Genomic DNA, 17,675 nt, shown 5'->3' with positions numbered 1-17,675 from the left:
CGGCCCTTTGGGGCTGCAGAGCTGCTGCTGGGCAGTGCCCGGTGGGGTTCACCCCCCGGGGAGGTGGTGTGCTGCCCCCCCGGGGCTATCTGTCCCTGGGCAGCGTTGGGGGGGGGCCACGGCTACACCCCAGGGCAAGCGGCACCTCCCTGCTCCCCACCTATTTATTTCCATTCGGTGTCGCCAGCCGCGGGGCAGGGGAAGGGTCGGGATTCAAAAGCGGTTCCTCTGTCCTCTTCATTTCGTTGCGGTGTGAAATAAAGCGATGTAAAGACGAGGCGCCGGGGCCCCCGTGTGTGCTCTGTACCCTCGGACCCAGGGGCACGGTGTCACGCGGGGAGGTGGCTTTGGGGCACGGCAGTTGGGTCATGAGCTATTTGGGACACGTCGCGGCGGGGAGAAGACAGCCTGGGGTGCCTCTGGGCTGCACCCCTGCTCTCGGGTACGTGTCGATGCCGACATTAAGCCGTACGTCGCCTGAGCGGTTAAACCTTTTCCACAAGCGGACAGCCGTGGCTGTAGGGTGGGGACGGAGGGACTATGGGGGCAGGAGGAGGAAAGCTGCTGGCTTTGGCGAGCAGAGCATGGCCGGGGCAGCTCGGCCACCCTGCTGTCACCTTCGGGCTGGGCCTGGGGCGAGGGCCCCGGGGTTTGGGGTGCTGCCGCGGCGCGGGCTCAGCTTTGAGCTCCTGCAGCGCGGGGCGCACGCCGACACAGCCTTCCGTGTGCTGCTTTTACACCGTGAGCCCAGGACGGAGCCTGCGGGAGAGTCTTCTTGGCTCTACACCTTAGACCAGTCATTTAGCAGCTATAACGTATCCCTGACATGGCGTGCTTACCACAGCAAGTAAGGGCTCAGTTTTGCAGCGAGTTTTGTAAGGCCTCAGGGCCAGGGCTTGCCAGGCTCCCTCCCCCGACCTCCTCCTGGCCTGCCTGAAACTTTATTTTACCTCGTTTACCCGTAACAGCAATTTTTCTAAGTGACCAGGTGCCTGTGACTAGTTTTACTTTAGTTTATCTTGGCACAGCACGACCAGAGTTTTGTATAGATAGCAGTAACAAGCAGTTAGTCTATGTAAAATATTTACGACGCTGACATGACGACGTAGTATAGAGGAAACACGGTCTTGGGATGATAGCAGCAGCTTTGAGAAGTGACGATGCAGGATGTAGCGCAGGCATGAAGGGGTAAGAGCTGGGGCTGAGGCTGACCCCAGAGCCCCCCACGGCCATGAACAGCTCGGCCAGCCCCGGGCGCGGTGGCTCAGCCCAACATAAAGTATAAAAACGTGAAATAATGAATAAAAGGAGTTGGCAGAGAGCAGCGGGCTTGAGCTCATGTCACCCCACGTGTCCCTTCCCGGCGTGATGATGAGCATACAGAGCCCGGCAAGGAGCTTCACCTTGAGATTGCTCTTCAACCGTGCGCTGCGATTGCTATACGCTTCTTAATACTGCGACTTAAGTGCACTGCCGTGTCACCGGGCCATGGCGAGCTCCCGGGCCACTTCAAATAACTTCAAATAAGTAAAATTTGTATTAAACATTAATAAACATCAATGAACATTCCACATGTGGAATATCTAAAAGAACCTGTTCAGAGAGCGTTGGGCTCTCCGCTGCGGCCGCGGGCTCTACTGCGAGAAGATGGCTTTGAAGCGGATCTTGTCCTCGGCGTCCTTCTCGCGCAGGCGGGCTTCCAGGCTCCGCAGCTCCTTGGAGACGACGGGGCGCAGCGAGGGGTCGAGGGCCAGCACTTTGGCAAAGTCAGCCTGCGCCTCCGCCACGTTCCACACCGCCGCGTGGGCCTTCCCTCGCTTGAAGTAGGCCTTGACGTTGTCTGCGGGGAGAGAGCTGCTGGGCTGGCGGAGCAGCGGTGGGGGGGGCCTCCCCGCTATCCGCTCGCCCCATCGGCACCCAGCCGGGTCTGCCCGCGGCTCCTTACCCTCGTACTTGTTGAGAATGGAGGAGCAGTGATCCAGCACCTCGTAGTACTCCTCGCACTGCAGCTTGCACTGGCAGTAATTTAAGAGCAGGGGTGTGATCTTCTGGTCGAGCTCGATCCAGTCCGGAGAGCCGGGCTGCTCCTGCAGGATGAGACAGAGCCGGGGGAGAGTGAGGGGAAGCTCCCAAGCCCTGCACTCCAGGGGGGATGCGGGGAGACCCGTGTGCACCCCAGAGAGGGGCTGGGGAGCTCCACCTTCATCTGCAGGTTCTTGAGACAGGCGATGGCATCGTAGTACTTGGCAGCTGCCTCCTGCACCTTGCCCTGCCGGTACAGCTCGTTGCCCTCCTTGTGGATCAGGGGTACGGCCTGCAGCTTCTCCTCATCCGTCATGGCCCACGGGTCCTGCTGGTAGGAGCCGGGTGCCTCCACCTGCCAGCACCCCGTCATGAGGGCAGAGCCCCAGCACCCTCCTGCCCGCAGCCTCCGCCCGGGGCTGGGGTGCTGGCGGCAGTCCCTGAGCTCCCCTTCCCCACGCCGGCGCGAGCAGGTGCCTGACCTTGAGCACTTCGATGTCGAAGATGAGGGGCTGGGGGTTCTTCTGCAGCTCGTCGAGGTCGGGGTAGCCCAGGGAGTAGTGCTCGTGCAGTTGGGCGATGCTGCAGCAGTGCCGCTGCCCCTCCAGCGGGTCCTTCCCCGCCGCGATGTTGCGCAGGCTCTTGGACACCAGCGGGTAGAGCACCACGTGCTGTGGGGTGGGGGGGGAGGCGGCGCTGGGCCGGGGCCGCACCGGGATGGGGCACCGGGACGCTCCCGGCATCGCACCGCGGGGCCGCGGCGCAACGAGGCGGCTGCGCCACGTGTGGGGTAGGAACGGACCACGCCCCCTGGCGCAGACCCCGCCCCCGAAGAGCACACCACGCCCCCGGGTAGTAAGCCCCGCCCCAGCCCCGCCCCTCCCGCGGACGCCAGCCCCGCCCCCGCCGCCCGGCCCCGCCCCACCTTGGTGTCGCAGCGGAAGCGGGCGCGCTCCCCCGGCCGCATGGTGCGCAGCGCCGCCTCCCACACCGGCAGCTTGAACTTCTTGCCGGCGATCAGCTCCATGGGCTTCCCCCGCGCCCGGCTGTCGTCCAGCGGCGTCTCCTCGTCCCCGCACCGCAGCGTCCGGTAGTGGAAGGTGGCCTGAGGAGGAGAAGTAGGCCGCGGCGTCACCATGGCGACCGGGGGGGGCCGCGCATGCGCGCCTCACCCGTTCCCCCCCCCCCCACTCCCCGGCCCCGGAGGCGGCGGTGCGGCTCTGACCTTGGTGCCGTCGCGGAAGTCGGGCAGCGGCCCGCTGCCCTCCCGCAGCACCTCCTTGTGCACGCCGTCCGCCCGCAGCTGCTCGACCTGCTGCGCCATCGTCCCCGCGCCCCGCCCCGCCCCGGCTCGGCTCGGTCGCCTCCGCCGCCGCTCGGCTCTTTCCGGAGCGAGGCGGCCGCGCGGCGGCGCCCCCTGGCGGCGGGGAGTGCGCGCGGCGGGGGGGCGGTGGCTCCGGGCAGCGGGCGGGGCCAGCCCCGGGCAGCGGCGGCGGCGGGCCCGGTTCCCGGCCCGGCCCGAGCGCGCCTTGCGGAGGGAAGGGAGGGGCTCGGGAGCGGGAAGCCGCCGTGAGGCGGGGCCGGGGGCCCGGCAGGGCCCGTGGTGGGGCGGGGGGGCTGCCGGCGTCGCCGGGGCCCGCGGCGAGGGCTCCCTGCCGGTGCCGTCCCGGTCGTGGCCGCCGCGGCGGGGTGTGCGTCGCCGAGGGCTGCCGGGGTGCACGTGCGGGCAGGGGGGACCGGCGGTCCCCGGGAGGTCATTGCTAGCCCCGGGGCACCCGCCGGCTGAGGCGAGTGTGGGGCCGGCCCCGCCAGCCGTCCCGCGGTGACCGGGGGGCGTTTGCGGGTGGCAGGGCCCGGGCCCGGCGGAGGCCGGCAGCACGTGGCGGTGCTGCCCGCGCTGCCGCCGGCGTGTCCCGTGGGGAGGCGGCCGTCCCCGCCCCGGGCGGTCGCGCCGCCACCACCGGCCGCCACCGCGTGCGGCCCCTGGGCCACCTGCCTCTGCCGGCTGCTGCCACCGCCGTCACGATGCGGGGCCGTTTCGGCGCTTTTTGGCGGCTTTGCCTGGGCTTGCGCCGCTGCCACCTTCCGCTGCGAAGCCGCCTGCCCCGTCGCTTCCTCCTCGCCCTGCTCCGTGTCCCACCGCCCCGGCCAGGCCGCGGCCACCGACACCGCTCGGTGCCGACGTGGGTGGCGCGGCCCCGTCCTCGCCCTCGCGTGCAGCCACCCCCTCGAGGGAGCTCCTGCTCCCTCCCGCCTCCTGTGCCCGTCGGTCTGTGCCAGCGCTCGGTCCTGGTTTAGCCGGGCGGGTGTCGTCCCCCCCGCCGGCAGCAGGTTGGCTCCATGCCCCCCTCAGCGGCGTCACCGCGGGCAGATGCCGTGGTGCCAAAGCACGGCGTTACCGGTAGCGCTGCAGGTGGCCGGGGAGCCGTGTGTGGTCGATGCCGACGCCGGGTCCCCGCCTGGGGGAAACGGCCTCCTTCCTGCCCGCGCTGCCGGGCGAGCGCGGGGGCACACCTGCAGGCAGCGCGGGCAGCACCGCCATGTGCTGCCGGCCTCCGCGAGGGGCCGGGGATGTGGCACCTGCACACGCCGCGGGGGCTGCTCTCCCCTCGGTGCCCCCCCTGGGCCTCCAGGCGCCCCGGGGAGGGGAGCGGCCGAGGCTGGGTGCCGGCGTGCCGGGGTCTTTGGGCTTTGCCCGGTGCCGGGGCTGAGGGCGGCCCCGTGGAGGGTTTGGTAGGTTTTGGGGTGAATGCTGTCGTCCTGAGGACTGGGCTCTTGCCGGGCTCCGGCAGCAGGGTCAGCCCCACGGGGGGACACGGGTGGGAAGGGCCCACGTGCCCCGTGGCGGCGGCAGGTGCCCCGGGGGGGGCTGGCTCCCCCCGGGGACGTCCGGGCGCCGGCCCACCGTGGCGAGGTGTGTGACGCCAGAAGCGGAGCCGAGCCTCATATTTGGGCACGGAGCAGGTTATTGGAGGCCGGGGCCCCGCCACCCGGGAGATAACCCGCCTGATAACGGCTCAAAAGGTGCTGCCGCCTCCATTGGCTCCCGGCTGCGGCACTGCCTATATATCACCCGCCCCGTGCCGGGGGGTCCGGGTCGGCAGGATGGTGCTCGTCGGGGCACTGGGGCTGCTGCTGTGTGTGCAGCTGTGTGGGGGTGAGCGTCGGGGAGGGGGGCAGCCATGGGGCAGGGACCCCCCTGCCAGTCCCGGGCCAGGCTCATCACCCTCCTTACCGCAGGCACCGGGGAGCTGCGGCTGGTAGGCGGCGGCGGACGCTGCGCCGGCCGGGTGGAGGTGAAGCACGATGGCGAGTGGGGCTCCGTCTGTATCTACGACTTCGACTGGGAGGCCCGTTGGGCCATGGTGGTGTGCCGGCAGCTGGGCTGTGGCCCGGTGGCCAAGGCGTCCCCCTACGCCCCGTTCGGGCAGGGCACCGGCCGGATCTGGCTCCAGCCCTTCTTCTGCCAGGGCAACGAGGCGGTGCTGCAGGACTGTCCCCACGTCGGCTGGGGACAGCACTTCTGCGGCCACGAGTGGGACGTGGGGGTGACCTGCGCAGGTGAGGTGGTGGGGGGTGGCTGTTCCGGGACACCCGCCATGTGCCGGGGCATCCCCCGGCAGGGCTGAGGCCGTGCCGGTGCCCCGGTGCAGATGCGGTGGAGCTGAGGCTGGTGGACGGAGGGGGTCCCTGCGCCGGGAGGTTGGAGGTGAAGCTGCGGGGACGCTGGGGCTCGGTGGGTGATGACAGCTGGGACATGGAGGATGCCGAGGTGGTGTGCCAGCAGCTGGGCTGCGGCTCGGCCGCTGGCGCCTACATCGCCAGCACCCGCTTCGGCAAAGGGGACGGCCCCATCAGCCTGGCTGTGGTCGACTGCCACGGGGACGAGGCCGCCCTCTGGGACTGCGAGGTCCGTGGCTGGGGACCCTACATCGGCATTCACGACTTTGACACCGCCGTTGTCTGCCAAGGTAGGAGCCGGGAGGCAGCAGGGAACAAACTCCCCGGTCCCGGCACATCCCTCACCACCGACCCCTGCGCCTCTCCCGCAGGGTTTGTCCGGCTGGTGGGCAGCGATGTGGCCTGCGCCGGGCGGCTGGAGGTGCGGCGGGGCCGAGCCTGGACCGGCGTCTGCGAGGACCAGGTGGACATCAAGGCCGCCCAGGTGGTTTGCCGGGAGCTGGGCTGCGGCACAGCGCTGGCTGTTTATGGCACCGGCCGGTTTGAGGCGGGAAGGGGGCCGCTCTGGGAGGGGGGGTTCGAGTGCACCGGCACCGAGCCCCTCCTCTCGGCCTGTGCCCGGCGGCCAGCCGGCGGCCAGGGCTGCGCCGGCCACGCAGGCATCATCTGCTCCCGTAAGCGCTGGGGACGGCGGGGGGTGCCGGGGGGGTCCCGGCACCGTCGTCCCCCTCAACGCCCTTTCTGCCGCAGCCTACACAGGTTTCCGGCTGGCGGACAACAGCTCGGGCTGCGCCGGGCGGGTGGAGGCGGAGGTGGGGGGGACGTGGGGGTCCCTCTGCGCCACCGGCTGGGACCTGCCCGACGCCCACGTCCTCTGCCAGCACCTCGGCTGCGGCCCCGCCGCCGCCGTGCCCCCGGGAGGCTCCTTCGGCGGGGGGGACGGGCCGCTGTGGCGGGACGCCTTCGGCTGCAGCGGGAGCGAGCAGCACCCGGGCGAGTGCCCCACGGCGGTGCTGGGGGAGCCTGCCTGCCCCCCCGGCCACGCCGCCGCCGTCAACTGCTCAGGTCTGTATGGCACCTGCCGGGAAAAGCCTTAAGGGGCTTTTGGGACACCCCAAAAATCAGGAGCAGAGGACACAGGGCCATTTCAGGGCAAGGGGAGGGCTGCAGCGGGGCCCCGCCACCCTGTCAGGGATCCTGCGCCACTGGCGCCGCGGCCCCATGGCACTGCCGGGGATTTTGCAGGCATTGCCGAGCCCCTGCGTCTGATGGAGGGGGAGAGCCGGTGCGACGGGCGGCTGGAGGTCGCCACAAGCCCCGGGACCTGGGCCCGTGTGCTGGTGGGGCTGTGGGATGCCCGGGGTGCCAGCGTGGTGTGCCGGCAGCTGGGCTGTGGCGTGCCGGAGAAGGTCTACGCAGTGCCGGGCTCAGGCACCGTGGGGCTGCAGGGGCTGCGGTGTGCCGGCGTGGAGGAAAAGCTGGCCCAGTGCAATGCCTCGGGGACGTCAGCCACGCCAACCAGCAGCCCCGAGGAGGTGGCCATCGTCTGCTCGGGTGAGTGTCCCGGGAAGGGCCGGGGGATGCCGGCACCCCGAGCGGCCGCCCCAGCCCGGTCCCCTCCGTGCACCGCAGGCAGCCGGCGGGTGAGGCTGGCGGGCGGCCCCGGGCGCTGCACCGGGCGGGTGGAGGTCTACATCAATGGCACCTGGGGCACCGTATGCCAGGACAACTGGGCCATGCCGGACGCGACCGTCGTCTGCCGCCAGCTGGGCTGCGGGACGGCGCTGGCAGCACCCGGCTCGGCTCGCTTCGGTCCTGGCACGGGGCCCCTGTGGCCAGATGCCGGCGGCTGCGCCGGGACCGAGGCGTCTCTCTGGGAGTGCCCAGCCTCGGCACAGCACGGCTGCCGGCGCGGTGGTGGGGCAGGCGCCGTCTGCTCAGGTCAGTGGCGAGCGCCCCTGGATCAGGGACCGGGGGGACGGTCCCCCCGGGGGTGCCTGGCCCGGCCGTGCCGTGACCCCCCCTGCACCCCCTTGCAGAGCAGCTCTCCCTGCGGCTGGTGGGCGGCTACGGCCGCTGCAGCGGGCACCTGGAGGTGTTCTACAACGGCACCTGGGGCCGCGTGTGCGCCAACGGCACCAGCCCCGCCACGGCGGCCGCCGCCTGCCGCCAGCTGGGCTGCGGGGACGGGGGGAGGCTGGCGGCCACCCCCGCCCGGGAGCCGGCCCCCGCCTGGCTGGCCTGGGTGGGCTGCGAGGAGGGGGCCCGCTCGCTCTGGCGCTGCCCCTCGGCACCCTGGCGCCTGGAGGCCTGCAGCCCCGGCGGGGACGCCCACGTGTCTTGTGACCAGGACAGCGACGGCACGAGCGGGACGCCCACCCCGTCCCCGGGCAGCCGCTGCCCGGACGGTGCCACTTGCACAGGTAGCTCTGCCCGTGCCGGCGGCCCCCCGCGACCGGGCTGGCCGGGGTCCCCCCTCACGCCGCCTGGCTGTGTCCCCGCAGGAGTCCCCAGCAGCACCACCCTGGCAGCAGCTCCGGGGACCGTGCCAGTGCCCGTGGTCCTGTGCGTGGTCCTGGGGACGCTGCTGTGCTTGGCCCTGGCTGCACTGGCCGTGCAGGTGTGCCGCGCCCGGGCTCGGCGCCGAGGTGGGTCTTGGCGGGTGGGTGCCGGGGCAGACCCTATGTGGGGGTCCCGGTGCTCCTCTGCCGCAGGGCGGCTGAACGGGCGGGCGGGCAGTGTGTGACCGTGGTGCCACCCAGGGTGCCCACGGCCCTGGCTGAGCGCCGCCCATCATTTCAGGCCCCGGCAGAGCCGTGGACGCCGTCTCTGAGGCCGTCTACGAGGAGCTGGACTACGCCCTGACGCCGGAGTACCAGGAGGTGCCCAGTCGCTCAGGTCGGTGCAGCCCCCCACGCCCGGTTCTGCTCCACGGCCCCGCCACAGCACCGGGTGCTGCTGGTGTGGCACCAGCTCGTCCCTGTGGTGTGGGGGTGTCCCCCGGTCTGTGCGACACGGGGCCGTGCTGCCCGTGGTGCTCCGGCCCCCCCAAACGCCCCGTCCTCCCCCTGCCAGGCTCCCTGTCGGAGGGGTCAGGGAAGAAGCTGCCGTATTACACCGGGGACAGCGTGGAGGAGAGTGACCCCAAGGCAGCCCCAGGTAGGGGCACGGGGGCAGGCACCCGGCGGGGAGCCCCGGGGAGAGGGGACACGGAGAGGCGCTGGGGTGCCGAGGGGACACGGCCGCCCCGGGCCCGGGCAAGCCCAGCTCAGCTGCGGCTCTCATCAGCGTGCGGCGAAGCGTCGCCTTCCCCTGCCGCTGAATCCCTGCTGTGGCGCAGAGCCTGCGGCCTCAGGGCCACCAGGATGTCCCCGGCGGCATGGCAGGGGGTGGGTGGCACAGCCAGAGCCCTGCCATGGCCTCCGGTTCACTCCTGTGCCTGTCCCAGACTCCCCTGCCCAGCACGGCCCCCCGGATGGCTACGACGATGCCGCGGCCGTGCCGGAAGAGTCCCCCGCTCCCGGCGCTGGGGACGTCTCCGAGGGGGTGGCACGGAGGAGCTGGGGCCATGTCCCTCCCACAGGTAAGAGGGGCCACAGCCACCCCGTCCCCTGGAGAGCCCCCTCCGGGGGGCTCGGCTGCGGTGGCGGGCAGGCAGCAAATCCTCGGGGGCCGTGGCAAGAGCCCAGCCGGGGTCGGGCAGGAGGGACGCGAAGCCATCCCCCTCAGGCACCGGCCTTTGCTGTCCCCTAAGGTGGGAGCTGCCCCTCCCCGAGTCCCCCAGGAGCCCCAGGGGACCCCCCGGCACAGCCCCCGGGGGACACAGGCTATGACGATGTCGGCGTCAGCACCCCGGGGACGTCGCCGTGAGGATGCCCCGGCCTCTCTGTGGGAGTCCCTGGGGACACGCGTGCAGGGTGGAGGGGCCTGTCCCCAAGAAGGGGTGGCCCTGGCCACGGAGGTCACCTCTCCCTGCCCAGGACTGCAGCACCGCAGCAAAACGGCTCCGTGTCCCTCCCGCTGGCAGCGCCACAGGGATTTTTTTTTTTTTTCACTATTTCACTGTGAACGGCCCTTTTTTTCCTATTAAAACCCCAAACCGGCTGGAGACTCACTTCCCGGCTGGCAGCTCGCTCCCGGGTACCTCGGCCACCCCTCGGGGCCGCGGGGCAGGAGCCGGACCCACAGCCGTGGCCGTGGCGGGGACAGCCCCCTCCCGCCCCCCCGGGTCCGCAGCGGGCGGACAGGCGCCCGAGGCCCCGGCACAGCAGCCGCCCGCCGGCGTCGCGCAGCCCCTCGCTGAGGGCCAAATGCAGCTCCTCCGGGCGCGGGCTGGGGCCCAGCACGGCGGCGGGGTCCTCGCAGCGGGCGCGGGGAGGCGGCAGTAGCGCAGCCCGCCGGGGACCCGCCGGAAGGAGCCTCGGACCTGCCCGCGGGCCCCGGGGCCACCCCCGCCCGGCGCCACCGCTTCCGAGCTCCTCGCCCTGGGAGAGCGGGGCAGAGGGACGGTGCCGCCCCGGAGGGACTCTTCCGGGGGACCTCCCCGGCCCTGCGCTCCACCCCGCGGCTTTGGCCGCCCGGCAGACGCCCGCGGGCCGCCGGCGCCTCCTCGTCCCCGCACCGCGGCGTCCGGTAGCCGACGGCGGCCTGAGGGGGAGAAGTAGGCCGCGGCGTCACCATGGCGACCGGGGGGGGGGCGCGCATGCGCGCCCGCTGCCCTCCGGCAGCGCCGCCTTGTGCCCGCCGTCCGCCCGCAGCTGCTCGCCCCGCTGCGCCGTCGCCCCCGCGCCCCGCCCCGCCCCGCCCCGCCCCGCCCCGCCCCGCCCCGGCTCGGTCGCCTCCGCCGCCGCTCGGCTCTTTCCGGAGCGAGGCGGCCGCGCGGCGGCGCCCCCTGGCGGCGGGGAGTGGCTCCGGGCAGCGGCGGCGGCGGGCCCGGTTCCCGGCCCGGCCCGAGCGCGCCTTGCGGAGGGAAGGGAGGGGCTCGGGAGCGGGAAGCCGCCGTGAGGCGGGGCCGGGGGCCCGGCAGGGCCCGTGGTGGGGCGGGGGGGCTGCCGGCGTCGCCGGGGACCGCGGCGAGGGCTCCCTGCCGGTGCCGTCCCGGTCGTGGCCGCCGCGGCGGGGTGTGCGTCGCCGAGGGCTGCCGGGGTGCACGTGCGGGCAGGGGGGACCGGCGGTCCCCGGGAGGTCGGTGCTAGCCCCGGGGCACCCGCCGGGTGAGGCGAGCGTGGGGCCGGCCCTGCCAGCCGTCCCGCGGTGACCGGGGGGCGTTTGCGGGTGGCAGGGCCCGGGCCCGGCGGAGGCCGGCAGCACGTGGCGGTGCTGCCTGCGCTGCCGCCGGCGTGTCCCGTGGGGAGGCGGCCGTCCCCGCCCCGGGCGGTCGCGCCGCCACCACCGGCCACCACCGCGTGCGGCCCCTGGGCCACCTGCCTCTGCCGGCTGCTGCCACCGCCGTCACGATGCGGGGCCGTTTCGGCGCTTTTTGGCGGCTTTGCCTGGGCTTGCGCCGCTGCCGCCTTCCGCTGCGAAGCCGCCTGCCCCGTCGCCTCCTCCTCGCCCTGCTCCGTGTCCCACCGCCCCGGCCAGGCCGCGGCCACCGACACCGCTCGGTGCCGACGTGGGTGGCGCGGCCCCGTCCTCGCACTCGCCCTCGCGTGCTCCCTCCCTCGAGGGAGCTCCTGCTCCCTCCCGCCTCCTGCGCCCGTCGGTCTGTGCCGGCGCTCGGTCCTGGTTTAGCCGGGCGGGTGTCGTCCCCCCCGCCGGCAGCAGGTTGGCTCCATGCCCCCCTCAGCGGCGTCACCGCGGGCAGATGCCGTGGTGCCAAAGCACGGCGTTACCGGTAGCGCTGCAGGTGGCCGGGGAGCCGCGTGCGGTCGATGCCGACGCCGGGTCCCCGCCTGGGGGAAACGGCCTCCTTCCTGCCCGCGCTGCCGGGCGAGCGCGGGGGCACACCTGCAGGCAGCGCGGGCAGCACCGCCATGTGCTGCCGGCCTCCGCGAGGGGCCGGGGATGTGGCACCTGCACACGCCGCGGGGGCTGCTCTCCCCTCGGTGCCCCCCCTGGGCCTCCAGGCGCCCCGGGGAGGGGAGCGGCCGAGGCTGGGTGCCGGCGTGCCGGGGTCTTTGGGCTTTGCCCGGTGCCGGGGCTGAGGGCGGCCCCGTGGAGGGTTTGGTAGGTTTTGGGGTGAATGCTGTCATCCTGAGGACTGGGCTCTTGCCGGGCTCCGGCAGCAGGGTCAGCCCCACGGGGGGACATGGGTGGGAAGGGCCCACGTGCCCCGTGGCGGCGGCAGGTGCCCCGGGGGGGGCTGGCTCCCCCCGGGGACGTCCGGGCGCCGGCCCACCGTGGCGAGGTGTGTGACGCCAGAAGCGGAGCCGAGCCTCATATTTGGGCACGGAGCAGGTTATTGGAGGCCGGGGCCCCGCCACCCGGGAGATAACCCGCCTGATAACGGCTCAAAAGGTGCTGCCGCCTCCATTGGCTCCTGGCTGCGGCACTGCCTATATATCACCCGCCCCGTGCCGGGGGGTCCGGGTCGGCAGGATGGTGCTCGTCGGGGCACTGGGGCTGCTGCTGTGTGTGCAGCTGTGTGGGGGTGAGCGCTGGGGAGGGGGGCAGCCGTGGGGCAGGAGGCAGCCGTGGGGTAGGGACCCCCTTGCCAGTTCCGGGCCAGGCTCATCACCCTCCTTACCGCAGGCACCGGGGAGCTGCGGCTGGTAGGCGGCGGCGGACGCTGCGCCGGCCGGGTGGAGGTGAAGCACGATGGCGAGTGGGGCTCCGTCTGTATCTACGACTTCGACTGGGAGGCCCGTTGGGCCATGGTGGTGTGCCGGCAGCTGGGCTGTGGCCCGGTGGCCAAGGCGTCCCCCTACGCCCCGTTCGGGCAGGGCACCGGCCGGATCTGGCTCCAGCCCTTCTTCTGCCTGGGCAACGAGGCGGTGCTGCAGGACTGTCCCCACTTTGGCTGGGGACGGCACTTCTGCGGCCACGAGTGGGACGTGGGGGTGACCTGCGCAGGTGAGGTGGTGGGGGGTGGCTGTTCCGGGACACCCGCCATGTGCCGGGGCATCCCCCGGCAGGGCTGAGGCCGTGCCGGTGCCCCGGTGCAGATGCGGTGGAGCTGAGGCTGGTGGACGGAGGGGGTCCCTGCGCCGGGAGGTTGGAGGTGAAGCTGCGGGGACGCTGGGGCTCGGTGGGTGATGACAGCTGGGACATGGAGGATGCCGAGGTGGTGTGCCAGCAGCTGGGCTGCGGCTCGGCCGCTGGCGCCTTCATTGCCAGCACCCGCTTTGGCAAAGGGGACGGCCCCATCAACCTGGCTGTGGTCGACTGCCACGGGGACGAGGCCACCCTCTGGGACTGCGAGGTCCGTGGCTGGGGACCCTACAATGGTACTCACGACTTTGACACCGCCGTTGTCTGCCAAGGTAGGAGCCGGGAGGCAGCAGGGAACAAACTCCCCGGTCCCGGCACATCCCTCACCACCGACCCCTGCGCCTCTCCCGCAGGGTTTGTCCGGCTGGTGGGCAGCGATGTGGCCTGCGCCGGGCGGCTGGAGGTGCGGCGGGGCCGAGCCTGGACCGGCGTCTGCGAGGACCAGGTGGACATCAAGGCCGCCCAGGTGGTTTGCCGGGAGCTGGGCTGCGGCACAGCGCTGGCTGTTTATGGCACCGGCCGGTTTGAGGCGGGAAGGGGGCCGCTCTGGGAGGGGGGGTTCGAGTGCACCGGCACCGAGCCCCTCCTCTCGGCCTGTGCCCGGCGGCCAGCCGGCGGCCAGGGCTGCGCCGGCCACGCAGGCATCATCTGCTCCCGTAAGCGCTGGGGACGGCGGGGGGTGCCGGGGGGGTCCCGGCACCGTCGTCCCCCTCAACGCCCTTTCTGCCGCAGCCTACACAGGTTTCCGGCTGGCGGACAACAGCTCGGGCTGCGCCGGGCGGGTGGAGGCGGAGGTGGGGGGGACGTGGGGGTCCCTCTGCGCCACCGGCTGGGACCTGCCCGACGCCCACGTCCTCTGCCAGCACCTCGGCTGCGGCCCCGCCGCCGCCGTGCCCCCGGGAGGCTCCTTCGGCGGGGGGGACGGGCCGCTGTGGCGGGACGCCTTCGGCTGCAGCGGGAGCGAGCAGCACCCGGGCGAGTGCCCCACGGCGGTGCTGGGGGAGCCTGCCTGCCCCCCCGGCCACGCCGCCACCGTCAACTGCTCAGGTCTGTATGGCACCTGCCGGGAAAAGCCTTAAGGGGCTTTTGGGACACCCCAAAAATCAGGAGCAGAGGACACAGGGCCATTTCGGGGCAAGGGGAGGGCTGCAGCGGGGCCCCGCCACCCTGTCAGGGATCCTGCGCCACTGGCGCCGCGGCCCCATGGCACTGCCGGGGATTTTGCAGGCATTGCCGAGCCCCTGCGTCTGATGGAGGGGGAGAGCCGGTGCGACGGGCGGCTGGAGGTCGCCACAAGCCCCGGGACCTGGGCCCGTGTGCTGGTGGGGCTGTGGGATGCCCGGGGTGCCAGCGTGGTGTGCCGGCAGCTGGGCTGTGGCGTGCCAGAGAAGGTCTACGCAGTGCCGGGCTCAGGCACCGTGGGGCTGCAGGGGCTGCGGTGTGCCGGCGTGGAGGAAAAGCTGGCCCAGTGCAATGCCTCGGGGACGTCAGCCACGCCAACCAGCAGCCCCGAGGAGGTGGCCATCGTCTGCTCGGGTGAGTGTCCCGGGAAGGGCCGGGGGATGCCGGCACCCCGAGCGGCCGCCCCAGCCCGGTCCCCTCCGTGCACCGCAGGCAGCCGGCGGGTGAGGCTGGCGGGCGGCCCCGGGCGCTGCACCGGGCGGGTGGAGGTCTACATCAATGGCACCTGGGGCACCGTATGCCAGGACAACTGGGCCATGCCGGACGCGACCGTCGTCTGCCGCCAGCTGGGCTGCGGGACGGCGCTGGCAGCACCCGGCTCGGCTCGCTTCGGTCCTGGCACGGGGCCCCTGTGGCCAGATGCCGGCGGCTGCGCCGGGACCGAGGCGTCTCTCTGGGAGTGCCCAGCCTCGGCACAGCACAGCTGCCGGCGCGGTGGTGGGGCGGGCGCCGTCTGCTCAGGTCAGTTCCGAGCGCCCCTGGATCAGGGACCGGGGGGACGGTCCCCCCGGGGTGCCTGGCCCGGCTGTGCCGTGACCCCCCCTGCACCCCCTTGCAGAGCAGCTCTCCCTGCGGCTGGCGGGCGGCTACGGCCGCTGCAGCGGGCACCTGGAGGTGTTCTACAACGGCACCTGGGGCCGCGTGTGCGCCAACGGCACCAGTCCCGCCACGGCGGCCGCCGCCTGCCGCCAGCTGGGCTGCGGGGACGGGGGGAGGCTGGCGGCCACCCCTGCCCGGGAGCCGGCCCCCGCCTGGCTGGCCTGGGTGGGCTGCGAGGAGGGGGCCCGCTCGCTCTGGCGCTGCCCCTCGGCACCCTGGCGCCTGGAGGCCTGCAGCCCCGGCGGGGACGCCCACGTGTCTTGTGACCAGGACAGCGACGGCACGAGCGGGACGCCCACCCCGTCCCCGGGCAGCCGCTGCCCGGACGGTGCCACTTGCACAGGTAGCTCTGCCCGTGCCGGCGGCCCCCCGCGACCGGGCTGGCCGGGGTCCCCCCTCACGCCGCCTGGCTGTGTCCCCGCAGGAGTCCCCAGCAGCACCACCCTGGCAGCAGCTCCGGGGACCGTGCCAGTGCCCGTGGTCCTGTGCGTGGTCCTGGGGACGCTGCTGTGCTTGGCCCTGGCTGCACTGGCCGTGCAGGTGTGCCGCGCCCGGGCTCGGCGCCGAGGTGGGTCTTGGCGGGTGGGTGCCGGGGCAGACCCTATGTGGGGGTCCCGGTGCTCCTCTGCCGCAGGGCGGCTGAACGGGCGGGCGGGCAGTGTGTGACCGTGGTGCCACCCAGGGTGCCCACGGCCCTGGCTGAGCGCCGCCCATCATTTCAGGCCCCGGCAGAGCCGTGGACGCCGTCTCTGAGGCCGTCTACGAGGAGCTGGACTACGCCCTGACGCCGGAGTACCAGGAGGTGCCCAGTCGCTCAGGTCGGTGCAGCCCCCCACGCCTGGTTTTGCTCCACGGCCCCGCCACAGCACCGGGTGCTGCTGGTGTGGCACCAGCTCGTCCCTGTGGTGTGGGGGTGTCCCCCGGTCTGTGCGACACGGGGCCGTGCTGCCCGCGGTGCTCCGGCCCCCCCAAACGCCCCATCCTCCCCCTGCCAGGCTCCCTGTCGGAGGGGTCGGGGAAGAAGCTGCCGTATTACACCGGGGACAGCGTGGAGGAGAGTGACCCCAAGGCAGCCCCAGGTAGGGGCACGGGGGCAGGCACCCGGCGGGGAGCCCCGGGGAGAGGGGACACGGAGAGGCGCTGGGGTGCCGAGGGGACACGGCCGCCCCTGGCCCGGGCGAGCCCAGCTCAGCTGCGGCTCTCATCAGCGTGCGGCGAAGCGTCGCCTTCCCCTGCCGCTGAATCCCTGCTGCGGCGCAGAGCCTGCGGCCTCAGGGCCACCAGGATGTCCCCGGTGGCATGGCAGGGGGTGGGTGGCACAGCCAGAGCCCTGCCATGGCCTCCGGTTCACTCCTGTGCCTGTCCCAGACTCCCCTGCCCAGCACGGCCCCCCGGATGGCTACGACGATGCCGCGGCCGTGCCGGAAGAGTCCCCCGCTCCCGGCGCTGGGGACGTCTCCGAGGGGGTGGCACGGAGGAGCTGGGGCCATGTCCCTCCCACAGGTAAGAGGGGCCACAGCCACCCCGTCCCCTGGAGAGCCCCCTCCGGGGGGCTCGGCTGCGGTGGCGGGCAGGCAGCAAATCCTCGGGGGCCGCGGCAAGAGCCCAGCCGGGGTCGGGCAGGAGGGACGCGAAGCCATCCCCCTCAGGCACCGGCCTTTGCTGTCCCCTAAGGTGGGAGCTGCCCCTCCCCGAGTCCCCCAGGAGCCCCAGGGGACCCCCCGGCACAGCCCCCGGGGGACACAGGCTATGACGATGTCGGCGTCAGCACCCCGGGGACGTCGCCGTGAGGATGCCCCGGCCTCTCCGTGGGAGTCCCTGGGGACACGCGTGCAGGTGGAGGGGCCTGTCCCCAAGAAGGGGTGGCCCTGGCCACGGAGGTCACCTCTCCCTGCCCAGGACTGCAGCACCGCAGCAAAACGGCTCCGTGTCCCTCCCGCTGGCAGCGCCACAGGGATTTTTTTTTTTTTCACTATTTCACTGTGAACGGCCCTTTTTTTCCTATTAAAACCCCAAACCGGCTGGAGACTCACTTCCCGGCTGGCAGCTCGCTCCCGGGTACCTCGGCCACCCCTCGGGGCCGCGGGGCAGGAGCCGGACCCACAGCCGTGGCCGTGGCGGGGACAGCCCCCTCCCGCCCCCCCGGGTCCGCAGCGGGCGGGCAGGCGCCCGAGGCCCCGGCACAGCAGCCGCCCGCCGGCGTCGCGCAGCCCCTCGCTGAGGGCCAAATGCAGCTCCTCCGGGCGCGGGCTGGGGCCCAGCACGGCGGCGGGGTCCTCGCAGCGGGCGCGGGGAGGCGGCAGTAGCGCAGCCCGCCGGGGACCCGCCGGAAGGAGCCTCGGACCTGCCCGCGGGCCCCGGGGCCACCCCCGCCCGGCGCCACCGCTTCCGAGCTCCTCGCCCTGGGAGAGCGGGGCAGAGGGACGGTGCCGCCCCGGAGGGACTCTTCCGGGGGACCTCCCCGGCCCTGCGCTCCACCCCGCGGCTTTGGCCGCCCGGCAGACGCCCGCGGGCCGCCGGCGCCTCCTCGTCCCCGCACCGCGGCGTCCGGTAGCCGACGGCGGCCTGAGGGGGAGAAGTAGGCCGCGGCGTCACCATGGCGACCGGGGGGGGGGGGCGCGCATGCGCGCCCGCTGCCCTCCGGCAGCGCCGCCTTGTGCCCGCCGTCCGCCCGCAGCTGCTCGACCCGCTGCGCCGTCGCCCCCGCGCCCCGCCCCGCCCCGCCCCGCCCCGCCCCGCCCCGCCCCGGCTCGGTCGCC

The 17,675-nt window shown here is 73.2% G+C and overlaps 3 protein-coding genes across 4 annotated transcripts; 2 read left to right on the top strand and 1 right to left on the bottom strand.

The window, feature by feature from the left end:
* Nucleotides 1-976: 976 nt before the first annotated feature.
* Nucleotides 977-3,346, bottom strand: AIP (aryl hydrocarbon receptor interacting protein). 2 transcript variants are annotated; one of them, XM_059825892.1, is made up of 6 exons: nucleotides 3,248-3,346; nucleotides 2,948-3,127; nucleotides 2,505-2,693; nucleotides 2,201-2,377; nucleotides 1,946-2,087; nucleotides 977-1,840 (listed from the first exon to the last, which is right to left on the bottom strand). In XM_059825892.1, exons 1-6 carry the CDS (start codon nucleotides 3,344-3,346, stop codon nucleotides 1,635-1,637), a joined length of 993 nt encoding a protein of 330 aa, XP_059681875.1. In that variant the 3' UTR covers nucleotides 977-1,634. The 2 variants fall into 2 exon arrangements, with proteins under 2 accessions (XP_059681875.1, XP_059681876.1); XM_059825893.1 differs by having other exon boundaries at nucleotides 1,733-1,840; nucleotides 1,954-2,087.
* Nucleotides 3,347-5,127: 1,781 nt separating this feature from the next.
* On the top strand, nucleotides 5,128-12,785 carry LOC132318509 (scavenger receptor cysteine-rich type 1 protein M130-like). Its single transcript, XM_059826072.1, has 14 exons — nucleotides 5,128-5,179; nucleotides 5,263-5,583; nucleotides 5,676-5,993; nucleotides 6,075-6,377; nucleotides 6,454-6,768; nucleotides 6,949-7,257; nucleotides 7,336-7,644; nucleotides 7,743-8,096; nucleotides 8,208-8,351; nucleotides 8,506-8,601; nucleotides 8,779-8,862; nucleotides 9,152-9,226; nucleotides 9,491-9,569; nucleotides 12,374-12,785. The coding sequence occupies exons 1-14, from the start codon at nucleotides 5,128-5,130 to the stop codon at nucleotides 12,783-12,785; spliced, it is 3,171 nt and encodes a 1,056-aa protein (XP_059682055.1).
* A 128-nt stretch (nucleotides 12,786-12,913) lies between these two features.
* On the top strand, nucleotides 12,914-16,706 carry LOC132318508 (antigen WC1.1-like). Its single transcript, XM_059826071.1, has 10 exons — nucleotides 12,914-13,127; nucleotides 13,209-13,511; nucleotides 13,588-13,902; nucleotides 14,083-14,778; nucleotides 14,876-15,259; nucleotides 15,341-15,484; nucleotides 15,639-15,734; nucleotides 15,912-15,995; nucleotides 16,285-16,419; nucleotides 16,591-16,706. Exons 1-10 carry the CDS (start codon nucleotides 12,914-12,916, stop codon nucleotides 16,704-16,706), a joined length of 2,487 nt encoding a protein of 828 aa, XP_059682054.1.
* The last annotated feature ends 969 nt before the right edge of the window (nucleotides 16,707-17,675 follow it).

This window comes from Gavia stellata, chromosome 17, assembly GCF_030936135.1.
Source record: "Gavia stellata isolate bGavSte3 chromosome 17, bGavSte3.hap2, whole genome shotgun sequence".
Classification (NCBI taxonomy): domain Eukaryota; kingdom Metazoa; phylum Chordata; class Aves; order Gaviiformes; family Gaviidae; genus Gavia; species Gavia stellata.
This window is presented reverse-complemented; position numbering and strand designations above follow the sequence as displayed.